Source organism: Stenella coeruleoalba (genome assembly GCF_951394435.1).
Source record: "Stenella coeruleoalba genome assembly, chromosome: 14".
NCBI lineage: Eukaryota > Metazoa > Chordata > Mammalia > Artiodactyla > Delphinidae > Stenella > Stenella coeruleoalba.
The window spans coordinates 66,398,233-66,416,849 of NC_137160.1; the positions used below are offsets into that span (position 1 = coordinate 66,398,233).

The 18,617-nt window shown below is 40.0% G+C and overlaps 2 protein-coding genes across 5 annotated transcripts in view; one reads left to right on the top strand and one right to left on the bottom strand.

The window, feature by feature from the left end:
- The window catches only part of MORC2 (MORC family CW-type zinc finger 2), a 60,741-nt gene that overhangs the window by 1,206 nt on the left and 40,918 nt on the right, over positions 1-18,617 (top strand). For all 4 annotated transcript variants that reach the window (XR_013831187.1, XM_079941739.1, XM_079941740.1 and 1 more), the window contains exons 2-5: positions 8,619-8,672; positions 10,862-10,896; positions 16,577-16,645; positions 17,157-17,247. Coding sequence is in view for 3 of the 4 variants with exons in the window: in XM_079941739.1 (XP_079797865.1) it covers positions 8,619-8,672; positions 10,862-10,896; positions 16,577-16,645; positions 17,157-17,247 (249 nt within the window). In the remaining variant the exon portion in view is untranslated. The remainder of the gene's footprint in view (positions 1-8,618; positions 8,673-10,861; positions 10,897-16,576; positions 16,646-17,156; positions 17,248-18,617) is intronic.
- Positions 38-3,931, bottom strand: LOC307196634 (small ribosomal subunit protein eS27-like). The gene has a single exon (XM_079941744.1). The coding sequence runs from the start codon at positions 1,243-1,245 to the stop codon at positions 997-999; it is 249 nt and encodes an 82-aa protein (XP_079797870.1). The 5' UTR covers positions 1,246-3,931; the 3' UTR covers positions 38-996.

Sequence of the window (18,617 nt, forward strand, 5' to 3'; positions counted from 1 at the left end):
CCTATAGGTGCCACTGAGATCACTGATAACTCGTTGCTTGATATTAATATGGAAATCCTTTTCCCAGAAAATTTTGCATTTTTACTTTTTGGGATGTGTCACTGGATGAGTCTTGAACTCTATGGAAGAACTGAGATCAGTGAAATGTTTGTTGCTAATCCAGAAGAATATGATCTTCCTTTATTGGATCAAAATTTATTTGATCAAATGCAAGCTAGCTCCTTGAAGTCAGTATATTGAGTTGTTTCATTCAAGTGTTTGATAGGAATCCAACAAGTACTGTTCTTTGGATCGCCAAAAGTTGGACTATTCTAGTATCAACTCCTTCTTCTCTTTGGTGACAACAGCCAAAACAGTTGGCTTCTAACAAGTCTTTTCTTTCTAAGAAGGAAAAAAGAAAAAAAAAAGGAATGAAGACGTTTAAATGGCAACTTGTGAGAAGAAATTTTTTCCCCAGAAAACAGTTGGTTTTATTTTTCTGGGAAATTCATCCTCATCCACTGTAGTTTTTTATGCTAAGCAGGAAGTGATCACTTGGTTAAACCCGTGATTTAAATAGCCTTTCCCCAAAATGTATGCAAATCATTGGACACATACTGTGTTCATAGTTCTTGAGTTTGTGAGGAGATTACCATCACTCCACATTGGTCTGGAATGTTTTAGGGTTAATCCTTATGCCCACTCTTTTGGAAGTGATGCAGTGGGGGGTATAACTATTTAGTCCTTTAGTACATTCATTTGGCACTTTTGAGATGAAGGTAAGTATTTTCTCATTTTGGTACCTGGAGAGGTGGCGAGCAGCTAAATGAATGGCCCAGAGTTCAGAAGAACCACCTTCAGGGTTGAGAACATAGACTTCAGTTATCTAGTAATAGTACAATAACTTAGCCTTTTACGGGAAAGAACCACATATTTGTGATAACGTCTGTAATTTTTTTTTTAATCCAAAATATGTTTATTGGGATGGTTTCCCATTCATCTTGATTCTGGGGGCTTTTAGTGCCGCTTCCGTCTGAAGGAGCATTCTTCCGTAAGCCTTGCTTTTCCTCCTGAAGGCTGACAGAGGACAGTAGAGTAGCCGACACACAAAACTACTGTTTGTGCATGGCTAAAGATGGTGGTGATTTTATAGCATCCTGGGCATTTCACGTCCATGAAATAGGAATTGAGGCTCTGCACCAGGTGCTTCGTCTTGTGTTTCCTCTTTTCTGGAGAGGGATGAAGGAGATCCTTTGTGAGAGGCATGATCTTGTGGGGAGGCCATCACTGTTGGAAAGGACGTCTGTAATTTTTTTGTTTGCTGTTTTTCCTATAGAGGAAATCAAAATTTTCTGAGTAGTGAAGCGAGTTGCCAAATGAGAACCTGGTTTTGTTTTGTTTAGGAAGATTCTTACTGAACTAGAGTGTTTAAGTAGGTATTGCAGAGTCACCTAGGTGAATTCTCAAGCTGTGGATAATGAATCTGAAATCCAGCTAGATAAGGTCTCTGATCAAAGGTTATACCCATCTAGCTCATAGTATAGCCAAGGGCAGTATCCTTTAGTATCCTTTTGTGTATTTGAACTGCCACGTTAAGAACAAGTAGTGGAAGGCCACTTAGATGTTCACAGATGCTTGTGTTTGTTAAATTCAGTTGTGAATTTTGGAATGAGGGGCCAAAACACTGATATTCTTGGAAGACCATAACGAGAGTTCAGAAACTAGGTTGTTCCAGCTTCCCCAAAGACTTTATTTGATAATAAAATGATAGTAACAACAGTTAATTGCTTCATGCCAGTCACTTTTAAACATGGTCTAAAGTAATCTTTATAGCAGCCCTACTGGAATAAGGGTTATTCCTATTTTGCATTTGAGGAGACTGAGGCTCAAAGAGATTAAGTTACATGCGAAAGGTTACACAGCTGCTAAGCGGCAGATGTAAGGCACCAAGATTGAAGGCAGTAAGATTTATCTGGCCACATGGTTAGTGCTTTTAACCATTAGGCAAGACCTCCTACTGTAGTCAGTTTTACTTTGTTTCCTTGTCTATACAGCAGAGGGTTTACTTACCACTTTAAAAGTCTTCAATTTTAGTTTATCTCGAACCTTTTATTTGAGGATTCTGGGATATTTCTCTGTATTTCTTTTGCTATTTTATAGTTTGTTAATAGAACAGAGCAAAGGCAAAGAATTGAACCTCAGTTGAGTCACTTGTTTGAAATTGGAGAATTTTCTGGGAATTTGACTTATCGTGTTGAATTGGAACCACTTGCTTGCATAAGCATTTTGAGGGTTGGATGTATCATTTTGGAAGCTCTGGAATTTATTACCTGGATCACACCTTAGAAGTTGGTTACTTCTGAATGTGTCCAGTCCTGCCAGAAGAAAATATGAACCCCCGAACACCTAGATAAGTTTTTGGTTTGTAGCCAATTTCAGGACCTTTCTTTATTGTGACTTGACTGGAAGTTCATTTCTAGAGGAAACAGATTTTTAATTTTCATAAAATGTGACTTGTTAATCGTAATGAAGGTAGATATATCTCCTCTGGGTTAAATGATGCAGTGTTACCTTTGGAGAAGGGAGGACTTGCCTTCTGCTTTATTCTAATTAAAAAAAAAAAAAACAAGACCATTTTAGGGTGTCTGACATCTACAATATTGCCATATTGAATTGTGAAAAAAGTGACCCTTTATCTCCCATTTAGCAGAGTCCAGGATAGAAATCAGTGTGGTGCAGTAAAAAGAGCATGGGCTTGGGAGCCAGCCAAACTTATGTTTGACTGCTTCCTGGCTGTGCCCTTGGGTAGGTGAACTTATCTGAGCCTCAGTTTCTTCATGTACAAAATGGGGCTAATCTGACAATGTTTATGAGAATTATGTAAAATAATGTTTATAAGGTAATTAGTTCCCATATGGTTCACAGTAAATATTGAATAAATGGTGACAGTTATTTGTTTTATTTATAATATTACCTCATATAAACCAAAAGTTGGTCAGTGTGGTAGCTACTTGCTGTTTGGTGGTAGTCATTAGGCAGATTAATTTTTAGTAAATTCTGGAGCATCTGTTGGAGATGATAAACCCCTGCCTTAAATTAAAAAATTTTTTTTGTGTTAGGTCTACAGTAACTGTTGATGGTTATTCTCTTGATTATATCAGCATTAAGGTTTGAAGCAGGCCTGGGAAATTCTAACATGAAGGTCTTAGGCTAATTTGCTTTAATATTGCATGTTGCTCATATGAAATGATTGAAGTTACAATTAACTTCAGTCAATGAACTACTAAATGTAGTTTTATGCTGTTACTGCTCTTTGGTGATGGATTTTGTGACTGCTACTAAAATGTTCATGAGTAGTCAAGGGCCAGATACCAGATGTAGCGATGGTAGTGATGTTCCTTTGGCATAAGGGGCGTATCTTAAATCACTCTGTATGCAGTATTGCTAAGTGCTCTGATAGAGCAGGGTGCTTAAGTATAAGATGCCTGTTTTCTATGTCTCTTCGTGTCTGCACATTTAATAACTTATTATCTTGGCCATATATTTTTGGGTTGTTTTCTTGGTATGTGAAGTGAATGTAAAGGAACCTTTCATCTCTAGAGACCATATATCTTATAATTTATAATCCTGTTGAAATGTGGGTTCACACTCTGACTATGTTAAAGCCATTAGAATGTAAAATGGTTGCTCTAGAATTTTTATCTTTATTTTCTAGCAGTTAAGGCAATTAACTCTTAACAGCATATCCAAGAATTCAGCAGAAGCTATCACTGTGTGATGGGGTTATGGATAATCTATGGCTTTAAATTCAGGCTGAATATAAATAGACCATTTTCCTTACATAATGAGTAGATTTACACTTGAATTTGTCACTGGAAATGCTGAGCTGCAAAGTTATTTTGATCGTAGCACAAATGGTATAAAAGCCACAATCAGTTGAAAGTGAAAGAGGTTGTTAAAAATCTTTGTCTTTTTCCAGATGGTTGATCTTTCTTGGATCACATGCAAAGAATCTTTAGGTCTGTGAAGAAAATAATTTCCTTTGATACTTATACAGATATCTCTATCTCAACTGCCAGCTAGCAATGAGTACACCTCTTTGAATGTTATTTGAAAAAAAGGGGAGAGCTTACACAGTTGGTACGTTTTTGGTTCTTATGAATTTAAGAGATACTTAGAACTTTGGCTTTAGCATTTGTTAGTAGGATCAGTTATTCACTTGGAGGTTTGGAGAAGAATCCGAGTGTTGTCTCTGACCTTACCAACAGTTGTCACAAAAGGCTCCTTTTATGATGTGTCAGCACACATCACAAAAGCACCCCTTAGCTACATTTTAAAGTATCTGTTAACTTATCTGAAATATGTATTGTGGAACAGCATTGATACTGTGCGGAACAACGAAGACATTTGGAATGTTTTCTTTAGATTCTAAATGTACAAGACACTTTTCTAAGCATTGTGTAGAAAGCAGTAAAAACTTAGCCAGAAGTGCTCTTTGTGCTTGCCCTTTTGAGATATTATTGAATTCTAAATGTCTTTAATTTTCATGTGAAACAATCAGAAATATGTATTGGTGAGAAGCAATTGCTGTTTCTGTTTTTGATTTCTTTGCCCTGATGGCAAAGGTATCAGAATTAGTTTTCCAGATTATTGATATTCACCATTGTCACTACCAAAGGCCAGATAATCCCAAAGATTTCTACATACAAATTGTAGTCTCATTCTTACTAAGATTGTACTCTTGTTTTTTTTCCAGGAGCTATATTTCTGATATTCCTTGACTTCAAGTACAAATTCTTTTTGAAATGAGAAATATTGCAGTAGAATTTGTTACTTTACATTTTAGCCTTCAAAATTAAAAAGAAAATTTAGGGGGCTTCCCTGGTGGCGCAGTGGTTGAGTCCACCTGCCAATGCAGGGGACACGGGTTCGTGCCCTGGTCCGGGAAGATCCCACATGCGGCAGAGAGGCTGGGCCCGTGAGCCATGGCCGCTGAGCCTGCGCGTCTGGAGCCTGTGCTCCGCTGCGGGAGAGGCCACAACAGTGAGAGGCCCGCGTACCGCAAAAAAAAAAAATAAAATTAAAAAGAAAACTTAGAGTATAGAAAACTAATTCACCTTATAAGTTTCTTAGTCATTGCTTAGTCAGACAGGAAAATGATTGGTTGAAAGCTTGAAAACAAAGATTTACTTTTAACTTATATTACCATCATCAAATCACTTTAATTTTCCAGCTTATTTTCCCTATTTAATTAGTTGAAGTAATCAGAATATTTTTTTGTTTCTTCAATTGATAATTTGAAGAATTTAAGGTGATGATTTTAGAGACAAATTTTTTTTTAATGAGTTTGTCTTTTATTTATTTATTTAAATTAATTAATTTATTTTTGGCTGTGTTGGGTCTTCATTGCTGCCTACAGGCTTTCTCTAGTTGTGGCGAGCTGTGGTTACTCCTGGTTGTGGTGCGCGGGTTTCTCATTGCAGTGGCTTCTCTTGTTGTGGAGCAAGGATTCTAGGCACGTGGGTTTCAGTAGTTGTGGCTTGTGGGCTCTAGAGTGCAGGCTCAGTAGTTGTGGCGCATGGGCTTATTTGCTCCGTGACATGTGGCATCTTCCTGGACCAGGGCTTGAACCCGTGTCCCCTGCATTGGCAGGTGGATTCTGTTTTTTTTTTAATATTTTAAAAATTATTTTAAAATTTATCTGTTTTTTAGCATCTTTATTGGAGTATAATTGCTTTACAGTGGTGTGTTAGTTTCTGCTGTATAACAGAGTGAATCAGCTATACATATACATATATCCCCATATCTCTTCCCTCTTGCGTCTCCCTCCCTCCCACCCTCCCTATCCCACCCCTCTAGGTGGTCACAAAGCACTGAGCTGATCTCCCTGTGCTATGCAGCTGCTTCCCACCAGCTATTGGTTTTACATTTGGTAGTGCATATATGTCTATGCCACTCCCTCAGTTTGTCCCAGCTTACCCTTCCCCCTCCCCGTGTTCTCAAGTCCATTCTCTAGTAGGTCTGTGTCTTTATTCCTGTCCTGCCCCTAGGTTCTTCATGACCTTTTTTTTTTTTTTTTTTTTTAGATTCCATATATATGTGTTAGCATACGGTATTTGTTTTTCTCTTTCTAACTGACTTCACTCTGTATGACAGACTTCAGGTGCATCCACCTCACTACAAATAACTCAGTTTCATTTCTTTTTATGGCTGAGTAATATTCCACCATATATATGTGCCACATCTTCTTTATCCATTCATCTGTCGATGGACACTTAGGTTGCTTCCATGTCCTGGCTGTTGTAAATAGAGCTGCAATGAACATTGTGGTACATGACTCCTTTTGAATTATGGTTTTCTCAGGGTATATGCCCAGTAGTCGGATTGCTGGGTTGTATGGTAGTGCTATTTTTAGTTTTTAAGGAACCTCCATACTGTTCTCCATAGTGGCTGTATCAATTTACATTCCCACCAACAGTGCAAGAGTGTTCCCTTTTCTCCACACCCTCTCCAGCATTTATTGTTTGTAGATTTTTGGTTGATGGCCATTCTCACTGGTGTGAGGTGATACCTCATTGTAATTTTGATTTGCATTTCTCTAATGATTAATGATGTTGAGCATCCTTTCATGTGTTTGTTGGCAATCTGTATATCTTCTTTGGAGAAATGTCTATGTAGGTCTTCTGCCCAGTTTTGGATTGGGTTGTTTGTTTTTTTGATACTGAGCTGCATGAGCTGCTTGTAAATTTTGGAGATTAATCCTTTGTCAGTTGCTCCATTTGCAAATATTTTCTCCCATTCTGAGGGTTGTCTTTTTGTCTTGTTTATGGTTTCCTTTGCTGTGCAAAAGCTTTTGAGTTTCATTAGGTCCCATTTGTTTATTTTTGTTTTTATTTCCATTTCTGTAGGAAGTGGGTCAAAAAGGATCTTGCTGTGATTTATGTCATAGAGTGTTCTGACAGGTGGATTCTTAACCACTGTGCCACCAGAGAAGCCCTTGGAGACACATTTTTAAAATAAATAAAGATATGGATGTTTCTTGCAGGTGTTTTTCCTTGCAAAATTGTGGGGGGGGTTTTTTCATGTAAAATAATTAAGAATTGGATTTTAGTCAGAAGAATTTGAGCTCTGTTAGGGGACTTGGAGATAAAATTTCTACATTTTGTTAATACATCATGGTACTGCCTTTGGATCAGCAGCAGATATATTCACTGATCTCATGGGGAAAAGTTATTCCTAAAATTCCAAGAACTGGTAGTTTTAATTAAAAATTTGCATTTGTAAAAATTTGAAGATTTATTTGAGGAAAAACCAGTGTTCCTGGACACTTGAAATTTGGGTATTTATTTTATAAACAAGCGTTTTACAATTTGTTTTGAACAATATAGTAAGTGCTCATAGATCCTAGACACTGCTTATTTAGTATTGATATATTTCATTCTCAATTTTTAGAAATTTTCACTTTATCTATTGGCTGAAACTTTACATACAAAAAAATCAACTGGAATAACATGGTTATTTTTGAAAAATTGATGATGGTAATATGTGGGTTAATGCTTTTATATTTTCTTTAATCAAAAGTCAGAATTTCAGGACTCCCCTGGAGGTCCAGTTGTTAAGTCTCCGTACTTCCACTGCAGGGGGCACAGGTTCCATCCCTGGTCAAGGAACTAGGGTCCCACATGCCACAAGGTGTGGCCAAAGAAGAAATATGTCAGAGTTTCTAGGTGGTTCTAGGTAGACACATCTACTTTTATATCTAACGAGGACTATTATGGGAAACAGCACAAATTAAAGAAGGTATAAATGGAGGAAGAAATGTAAGGAGACATCTTACACATAAACATCATCTTTATTGAGTTCTGAATAACATGGTAATTGTGAACTTATCCCACTCACATTTTGAGCAGCCTCCTAGAGGAGGAGATGACCATTGGCTACCCTCCTTGAAAGGGCTAACTTGAACAAGGGCCCTAGGAGGCCACACCAAGCCCTTATCCTCTTAGGATAAGGAGGAATTGTTTAAGAGTGTCTTGGATTCCTTTCTTTAATGTGGAGAAAGTTTTGTTTTTGGCCAAAATCAGGGAATGTCAAGAAATGGATTATTTTCTTTCTCCCCACTTTCAAATGGAGTATTTTTGCTTATAAATTGCACAAAACTGAATGGGTTTTCACCAGTAAATCACACAAAGGTATTGGTAAAGCTGAATGCTAGCAATTTGTCCTTTGAGAATTCTTAAGAGATATGCAGAAACTGACAGCTGGTTAAGGCAATGAAAAATGAAATATAGGCATTTTTCAGGGTAGAATACGAATAGTGAAAAACACTGTTTTAGAAGTAGTACACATAGGAATCTTTGAATGTTTTAGAGTGGGTTCCTCTACTCAAAATAGTAAGAATAAACATTTTTGAGTAGATAGCAGGACTTGACAGGTTAACACTTGAGGACTACTAGTGAGCTCTGGAAAGACTTGAATTGTGGGGAAATTTAAACTTCAGTAATGTAAATTGATGATGCAAATGACAATTTTAGGTTTTTTTTTCCCAAAAACTTTTATTTTATAACCTTGACTTTTTATTAGGAATCATAGTTTAATTCCATAATTCTTTTCCTGACTCTCAATATTTATCATTTCAGAACCACTCATGAATTCTTGTTTGGTGCTCTTGCTGAACTAGTTGATAATGCAAGGTATGTAGTCTTCAAGCATACAGTCTCTGCGTGAAAACTTTTTGGGTCGTGTAACCTTTGCTCTCTGAAGACTTGGGAGAAGGGCAATTCTGTTGCAAATGCGACTCATTCCTAAGAAGCCTCTTACCCAAAAAGTATTTTTAATAGCACATTAGTTGATACCTTAATTCATTCATTGCTGTGCTCCAGCCTAAAAATAGTGAATTTATGACCTCCAAAGCTACCTTCCCTTGTGTATTAGAGCAAGATAATTGTAGTGAAAAACAGGGAATTAAGATAAAAATTTAGTTAGCTAATTACTAGGACAGACAAGCTCTGTTTTAATTTGTGCTACCAGGACAGTACACTATCTAATGTCTTTAAAATTATGTCAGAGTTCTGTGTCTTCCCAAAATGTATAATCAGCCCTCTGTATCTGCAAGTTCTGCATCTGTGATTCAATGAACCATGATCGAAAGTATTTGAAAGTTCCAGAAAGTTCCAAAAAAGTAAAACTTGAATTTGTTGCATGCTGGCAACTATTTACATAGCATTTACATTGTATTAGTTATCATAAGTAGCTAGAGATGATTTTAAGTAGACGTGAGGATGTGCATAGGTTATATGCAAGTACTATACTATTTTATATAAGGGAGTTGAGCATCTGCAGATTTTGGTATTCCTGGGTGGTCCTGGAACCAATCCCCTGCAGATACGGAGGAGTGACTGTATTTTATTGTCAGATGACTCAGGTTGATCAAAGCATCTTCCATTGTTAGCAATTGTGCTTAGAAGCGCTAAGCACTTTTATTTAAGAAGCCTATAAATGTTACTGAGCAAGACTGAAAAGTTTGGGTTGGTTCAGAGATAAATAGCAAAGTCCAAATCAGAAGTCTTTTTATAATTATATCACTAAAATATTATCTCAGTTTTGTTTCTGAATGCAAACATAAAATTCAGACACGGCGTTTATTGACCAAGTGTTGATGACTAATGAAGGAAGAAGAGGATAAGAGTTGACAGGAGTACTTTCTAAACAGATCTCCAGTTAATGACATAATAATAATTATGTCTACCTATGTCCATGCTATAAACCTATACTATTATTACTTTTATTGTTATTATTCACTGGACTGCTTATGGAAGTGTGCTGGTTAACAAGTTGTTTAACTAGAAAGCTCCCATTTTCAGTGTTTTCAATTGTTTCAATCCTGGTTGACTTATAATTTTTATATTCAATTTAAAAATGTTGTAGCTTAATGGAACTGTGTTTGAATTTCCCACTTGTTAGTTTAGTGAGACTGTAATGTGTTTTGTCAGACTGCTGTTTTGTATATCATACGGTGAACTGGAGATTGTCTGGGAGTGTATGTTCCTGCTCATGCACACATTTTGCCAATCTTTTTTATTTTTGAAAATGTTTTTATGTCTTTGAGAATAGGCACATGTAGAGTTGTATGGATTTGAGTGGATTTTTCACATTTAAAACCAATGAAACTCTGTGCCTCATTTTCCTTGTCTACAGTTGGCAGAACTGGACTAGATTACTTTCAAGCCTTTATGGAAGACTTCATTGATAACTGAACTTTTATTTCAGCTGATGGCTGGAGTCTAATGGACTGTCCCAACTTCCTTTCAAGTTTAGGGAGGATCAGATTATGGGCTTATGAATCAGTCTTCTGACTATAGTGTGTATACCATGAGACCTGATTTTTCTTAGGCTTTGTGGCAAGTTGTTGTTTTCTTTTTTCTCAAATCTTGGTGAGAAGAAAAAATGGACAAGTTATTGGAACATTGTTTATGATTGCAATCAAATGAGTGATTGGAGTCATTTCCTAGTGTGTAAAAGAAATGTTCTTTTTTATCCTCTAAAAAAGGATAAAACATTTTTTAGATGTTTTTAAACATCTAAAAAATGATCTTTTTAGATGTTTCACTGTGAAATTTTTATTAAAAAAGTGTGTCTAGGTCCTGTGTATCCTGTGATTATTTTAAATAATTTGGAGCTCCAGAAGTGTTTCATAGACATGTAAGGAAAATTGTGTTACCAAATGTAAAAGTATATCTTTAATGTATATAGAATTTCTTTATGACTTCCTGAAGATAGATTCAAAATAGTACATATCCCCCTCAAAATATTGTGCATCTTGATGGTTGATATTTTCATATTCTCATTTGAATCTTGATTTTTTTTTCTTTTAACTTTGCAGAGATGCTGATGCCACCAGAATCGATATTTATGCAGGTAAGACAGACATCAGTCCTTTCTTCTAATGCCCAGTTCCCGAAAGCATTTATTGCTGTGCCTAAGAAGAAATGAGTGGGAAAAAACTGGTTTTTGGAGCGTGGGTAGACAGCCTGATTACTACAGGTCTTAGGGAGAAACAGGGCAGCCCTCGTCAGGCATGTAATAGAAATCAAGAATATTGGTGTAAAGGAACTAACACAGGGTGCCCAGATCTATAGATCTATTTAAATAAATCCGCTAGGAGATTTATGGGGGTGATGGGGAGTGAAATGACCAAGTACCACTGATTGTCCTGATTGGAGTTAGCAGGTGACCAGGTTTGTGGTTCCTGCAGCCAAAGAGAGATCTTGTTGAAGGCCATCTTCTCCCTCTGCAGCCTTGGTGAGGACAAGTCCCAACTTGGAGAGTTGCTGGTGTCAGTTGTATAAAACAGTTGTGTAACCAGGTTGACACTGAGGTCTGCAGCGATGTTCTCAGGCAGAGAAGTTATGTAGGAAGAAGGGCTGCTTTGCTTCGAATTTAAAGATATTGACAGCATCTACTATTTTGCCTAATTGGCTCTGCTCTTTGGCAGTAAGATCCTTTTTTTTTTTTATGGAGTGGGTACAACAGTGGAAGAAATCTTAGTCATTATTATTTATTTATTTATTTATTATTTGATAAATAGCTTGCTTTTTGCCTGTTCAGTGTTTGCACCAGCACATTTTTTGGTCGTTTGAATGCTAAAAATCTGGAAGTGGAACAGAGGAAGATGGCTTTTAAATCCAATTTGGGTAGCATTGTCTAGCTTTTGAGAAAACTTGAGTGTTTTTATGGGAATATATGGTTATCAAATAATCCCTCTTTTTCTTCACAGACCTGTTTGATAAATGGGGATAATCACACAATAGGAAGTAATTCTTAGAATTTCCAATGCCATATAATTATAAAGAATCTCCCCAGATACGAATTTCTTATTCCTTTCTTTGGAGCAAAGAAAATATTCAGAACAGCTAAAAGTCAGCTATACTGCTTAAATTCTAAAGCCTTCTGTTCAGAAGGCTCTGCCAAAGTGGTGAAAATAAGACTACTTTTATTTTTAGAAGAAAATAACAAGAAAAGGGGGCATAGCAGCAGAATGTTAGAAGATGGTTACTAAACCCTCAGGCCAGATGGAGGCATCATTCCCAAGCCACAGTATGTCTTACATCTCAGTGTGCTTTAGTGAGGAGTAGTAACCGCTACCTCTGAAAGAAATGGTGGCTGTTTTAATCATTGCACAGATGGCAAAGCACAGAATGGGTCTCCACTCCAAGTGATGTTGAAGGGACAAATCATCATAGCCAAATCTATTTGGAAGAAGCTTTTTTTTTATTTTGGCTGCGCCACGCAGCCTATGGGAGTTTAGTCCGCAGATCAGGGATTGAATCCGAGGCCCCAGCAGTGAGAGCGCCTAACCACTGGACCTCCAGGGAATTACTGGAAGAAGCTTTTTAAAAGAGATCATCCCTGCTCCTTCTTACTACCTTTGGTGGGTGAATTTCAGCAAGGAAATTTAGTGCTTTACCCTTAGAATGCAGCAGAACAAACAGTTGGATTTCACTTTAAATGAAAAGGGCCCAGTGTGCATTCATTCTGTGCTCAGTGTTACTGCTGTTGTGTTTTGGGAGGAGTCGAGAGAGCATGAGATGGGGCCTTTGCTAAATTCTCATTAGACAGCTTAGTCACTAATTGGAGAGACAGCACTCTACAGATGATTAGAGAACAATAACTTGATCTTGAGGGAACTGTCAAGGTAGTTAAGGATTAAATGGTGTGATAGAAGCGCTAAGCACTATAGCATTTTGGAGGAAGACTTGATTTACTCTCAAGTACCTTGAGATTGGGAATCTTGACTGAGGTGCCCCTAACTTCACACTTTTCTACTTCAGTGCCGTATTAACACATTCAACAGGAGGAATAAAAGCAACCTCATTTTACAAGTAGAATAATAGAATTAGTAATATAAAGTTTTTGTTCTTACTATATTGGGGAAAGTATCTTCCTGTCTCCCATTCTGAAACTAGATTGATAACTGAACTCGGAAATCTCCCCCAACATCAGATGTAGTTTGAATTCGCCACACATTCACATTGTAATTTAAAGAAGGGTGAGAAAGGAATCAGACTCCCGTACCCAAAGCATTCCTGTTAGGTGGGGCCAGACCATAACGTGCCTGTCAGAAGTAGAGTGTATTTTTATTGATCTTCTGGACTTCCTTGGATAGGGACTGCCATGCCTCAAAGAAAGATCCCTTTTGTGATGCCAGGTCAATGGTTAGTAAATGGAAAATTAGAGCAAATGTAGCTGAAACAAATACTGCTCAAACACATTGCAAAGTACGAGGAACTTGAGTGTTGTTCTGTTACAGCCTCCGCTGAGGACAACATCATTTTGTCGCCTCTGACTTTTGACTTATAGCTCCATTTCACATCTCCTTTCCAGCTTCTTTCTTTTTCCTGTTCTCCCCAATGGGAGTTGGATGGAGGAACGTTGGGCTAACTTGGAGAGGCCAGACTTGGTCACGTTGGGGGAAACTTAGATGTGCAGCCTTCCACACTGGGTCTGTGATTGTACATAGCTGCTACCAGGGCCTGAAGCACAACTGCAAAGAAGGTAGTTTGGCTTTGCCCTCCTTGTCTTGTTTCTGAGATGTATGTTGGGACGGGGAGCAGACAACCTCCAGCTGCCTAGACTCCCTTCTGTCCAGAACTCCCCCATCTTCATAAAAATCCTTTGCTTAGAGGCTTTAGATAGCACTCAGTTGACTGACTAAAGTGAATAGAATGTGCTAGGAATGTATCTCTAACTGCTGGAATGTCTGGGGAGATAGGTTCAAGCAGAGAGGCCTTCTAGTTCTTGCTAGCTCTAGCTCTCTGCTTCTCAAAGAGTGGACCAGTGGTGGACAGTATTGGCATCACCTGGGAGCTTGTTAGAAATGCACATTCTCAGGTACCACCTCCGACCCACACTACTAGACTCTGCAGGGTGGAGCCCCGAATCTGTATTTTAACAGGCTCTTCAGGTGATCCTTATGCACACTGCCTTTGCTCTAGCTGACACTCTTCTCAGTCTCCTTCTGCTTAAACCCTCCTGCTTACTGATCTGCTACAGGGAGTAGCTATCCTATGAATTGTAAGCTCCCTGAAGGCAGTGATCACATCCGCATTATTCTCGGCTATTATCTTCATCACAGAGCCAGGCACATTGAATAACTGAGTGATAGGGATAAGCATTTTAGCCAAGTGAAGATGCCATACTGCCTCCTTACAAAGTTGAAGGAGTTACTGCTGTGTCACCTAGTCTCTTTTGGCCCTGAGGCAGTGCCACACGTGACTGTGGACCTGAGCACTGCTAGCTGCTTACTTACTGTTGGTCACTGTGTGGCCAGGAGGACCCTCCATAGGTGGGTCTCTTACTCTCATAAACATATGAAAAAGCTTTAAAATGAAGTCCTTGGGCAAGAAAGGGATCTCAGACCCACTGTTAAGTGATAATTGTGTGTTAAAACAGCCTGTGTGGACTTCCCTGGTGGCGCAGTGGTTAAGAATCCGCCTGCAAATGCAGGGCACACGGGTTCAAGCTCTGGTCCGGGAAGATCCCACATGCTGTGTGTGGAGCAACTAAGCCCGTGCGCCACAACTACTGAGCCTGTGCTCTAGAGCCCGCGAGCCACAACTACCGAGCCTGTGTGCCACAACTACTGAAGCCCGTGCGCCTTGAGCTCATGCTCCACAATAAGAGAAGCCACTGCAATGAGAAGCCTGCGCACGGCAGCGAAGAGTAACCCCCGCTTGCTGCAACTAGAGAAAGCCCGCGCGCAGCAACGAAGACCCAACGCAGCCAGACATGAATAAATTTTTTTTAAAAAGCATCAAAATTAAAAAAAAAGAAAACGGCCCGTGAGTCCTGTTCTACCAAACATAAGGACCTAGAAGTAATTCCTAGGTAGTGTTCAAGAAATGCCAGTAATCAATCCTTGGAGGTTTTTCAGATACACTTGGCTTGAACCAATTTCTAGATCCCAAAGCAGAGTCTTCGTGTACATTTTATGGCTAAAGCATACAGCAAATGGCTCTTGGCTAGATTTAGAACACTTTCTTTACCACGCTCTGTTCCTGACCCAGTTTGAGTCTCCATATGACACTTTGCTTCCTCCAGAAGGAAACTTTGAGGAATTTTTGCACCTTTTTTGCCCTTGCTTCTGCTTACTAGATCTCATTTGGGTTCTCCAGACTGATAAAAGGCACTGCCACAGGAAAAATTTTCTTATCTACCAGTAGTACTTCCAAGAAGGTCCTTATTCTCGAACTTTCAGGAAGCACCTGTGATTAATGTTTCAGCAGAGTTCAGCTTCCTGAACATCGAATGATACTTGAAAATCTCTGTGGCTTATAGTACTTCTGAAATAGCATTTTAAATTACATTAACTAGTCCATGTAACAGAGGTGGTTATGACTTGAGTATTTAACTTGAGGGGAGGACAAAGAGCATTTTAAACTGAGGTTCCACTGCTTAGATAGTTGGGTGAAGTTGGTGAACTGCAGCTTGGGGGAGACAAAAATGTCCTCAATTAGGGAATAGACTCCAAGGCAGCCTTGGGCTTATCCCTGTAGTACCTTAAACTGACCTTCTTCCTTTTTAGTACAAATGCTCTCCTGATTCCAAGGCCTGTGCCGTTCCTCCTTTGCCTGCCTCGTCCTCATCACTGGGGTCAAAAGGCACCTTGGAAACTCTAGTGTGGTTCCCTTCCCTGTTTGGGAATCTCTTCTCCAGTGTCTCTGATGTGCTTGGACCCAGACTGCTCTGAGTGACCACTTGCTGCTGTAGAGACAGCTGCTGAAGGAAGGGGTTCTTCTAGCCACTGGAATGGCAGCCTTAGTCTCATACATTTCTTTCCTGTCGGTCAGGACGCCCTGCCACAGCTGCTCTGTCTCTTATTGTCGAAGGACTGTTCCTCTCTCCAGTCGAGCAGGTCCAGTTGGAAACCAGGCAGCTCTCACTATACTCTGTGCCATCTCACTTCTGGGATGGGGAGCTATTTGAAGGACCCATAGCAAGGAGGGGATGTGATGATGAATACTGATGGCCCAGAAACTATGGTTGGCCTGGGGCTAGTCACATACTGACTTAGTAATTCACCTTCTAGATAGCAGCTGCTACCACTGTGTCCATAGCACGTCTGGCTCCATCACTTTATCTGAAGGCTACCCCGAACTTAACCCACAAACGAGGTGCCCTGTTGAATTTGAGCACTGTTGATAAGGTACAGCATGTAGTAGTTGGAGTACTTTAGTGTCCACAGCAGAAGGCAGAGGTGGAAAAAATCCAGGTGCAGAGAGGCAGAAGGATGGTTGAGGTGTGTATGAAATCCGTGCATGTTCAGTGGCCCTGGCTGTGGCTAGATGCTGGACTAGGTATTCTCTGTCCCTTCCTTATACATTCTCTTATGCTTTGTTGTGGACTAGAATGCATTGGAGAGCCTTTGATGGAAATTCCTACCATCAAGGGCCCTGACATTTAACTCACACTAGCTAGGACTGTTAGAAGGAGAAGGCCTTTTTGGACTAAGCTTCACATTGATCCACCTTCCGATCACAAACAGGTTGCCGCCCTCTGGTGGGTAACTGCCCAGTAATGGCAGCTCCTTCTTTTACAGAAAGGCGAGAGGACCTTCGCGGAGGATTTATGCTTTGTTTTTTGGATGATGGAGCAGGAATGGATCCAAGTAAGTGTTGGGCTGATTGCTTCTTTTGGGGAGGAAGTAACCATTTTTACAAAATGCTTATTGTGTTAACTTGTTTTTCTGCCTCACTCTTGTGACTAGAAGGGAGAGGGAGGTCTCTTGCAACATCTCAGGCTTAATTCCACTCACAGATTTGCTGGGTTTTATTCTAGCATGGGAGATAGGATCTGAATGGCAGCCTGAAGTCCGTCAGATTACCTGTCTCTTGACATTGTATTTATCAGCTTGTGTAACATCCTGGAGCTGGAACTGTGGTGGCCTCCCCCAGCCTTATTACCACGTTCTGGTAACAGAACAAGGGCCCAGTGATGGCAGTACTGACAGGCCAGTCAGAGGTTTCCTCCATTTGCCTCATGGTTGTGAATTTCCTTGGACAGAGGTTTTCAGTAGACAGACAGCCCTGCTTGGATTTAACAAGGCTCAGACCTTTGATTTTTGAGAGTCTGGGAAAGAAAAGCAAACTTTTCACTTTGTCTTGTGTCCGCCACTTCAGGTGATGCTGCTAGCGTGATCCAGTTTGGGAAGTCAGCCAAGCGAACGCCTGAGTCCACCCAGATTGGGCAGTACGGGAATGGGTTAAAATCGTAAGTATAGTAGAAGCCTGTCCCAGGACTCAAAACAAAATCGAGCAATGCCCTCCTGCTTCTGTCCAATGAAAATGTTCCTCGTCCTTGTCCGTCCATCACTGTAATTCTGGAACAGGAGGAGAGTCGGGAAGGAGTTGTGGTTTGGGGACTTAGCAGCTGATGTCCAGCCTACGTCACAGATCAAAGAGTATGAACATCCAAAATCATTGAGGTGGGAGAAGCTGTAGGTTTCTCTTGGCACTGTGCTCTGGAACAGCACCTCTCCTCCTACTGAAAATTCTTATTTTTACCTTGTGGTTGAAGATGCAAGTGGCTGTTTTGTGGGCTTGGGTTGCTTATGAGATGGTGAGGGGGTCACTCCGTGGTGCCGTGTGTCCCCTGAGCACCTGTCACACTTTGTGCCAGGCACTGGGGATCCAGGGTGAGTTAGTGAGAGACCCAAAACACCCCCCCACAACACCACCAAAGGACCTGGTTGCTACTCACATGTCCTGCCAGGCCCTGTAGCAGGGACCTACCTAATGTCTCCCCATCCCTTGAGACTTCTTTCTCAGCCCTTGGTTCCCACTTGTTTGGCATTTGGAATGTGGTGTTCTGGTTTTGAGTGAAGCCCCAAGAGAAAGATTTCTATTTCTGAAATGCTCACTTCCAGTTCTACATACCTTTGGATGGAATAAGATTTAGTGGGATTGGAGTTTCTACAAATGGAATTCTGAGTCATGTTTCTAGTCTTGCTATGGAAATGTGTTGTTTTATTTGAGGGTGGTGTTTGGTTGGGCAGCAGCATCAGTTGTCCCTCCATGCAACCAGCTTGGATGTATGGGGAAGAGAGAGAGTGCTTCCCATGATGGCAAGGACCTGGTACCTGGATCTCCCACTTGTCTCTCAATAACAAGCACTTACCATGTGCTGGGCACTGTGCTAAAAACTTTACTTGGATGATTTCGTTTAATCCTCACCATAGCCCTGTGAGGTATATGTACTATGATTCTCATCTTCAGATGAGAAAATTGAGGTTTATAGGGGTGATGTGACTTGCCCAAAGGTGTGAAAATGCCCAAGTGTAGAGCTGAGATATGCACCACGTCTTTCTGACTGCAAGGCCGGAGCTGCTGTCCATCTCACTTCAGTCAAACCAAAGTTCAAATCTGACATCAGCCGCTTAATTGCTTCTGTGAGCCTCAGCCTCCTCCTTTGTAAATTGAGATTATAACACATATGAGTAGGTTAAGAATCTATCATTACTGTGAGAGCCCTAGCCTAGTTTCTCCCTTCTTACTTCATCTCTCCTTTGATCTTTCCATGGTAGATTTTGGGCCTGATTTGGTGGGCCTGGGGTAGGGCCCAGGTGATTCTGGTGTGGTGAT

Coding starts and splice junctions, on each gene's coding strand:
- LOC307196634 (XM_079941744.1), bottom strand. CDS start 1,245: ATGCCTCTCACAAAGGATCTCCTTCATCCCTCTCCAGAAAAGAGGAAA.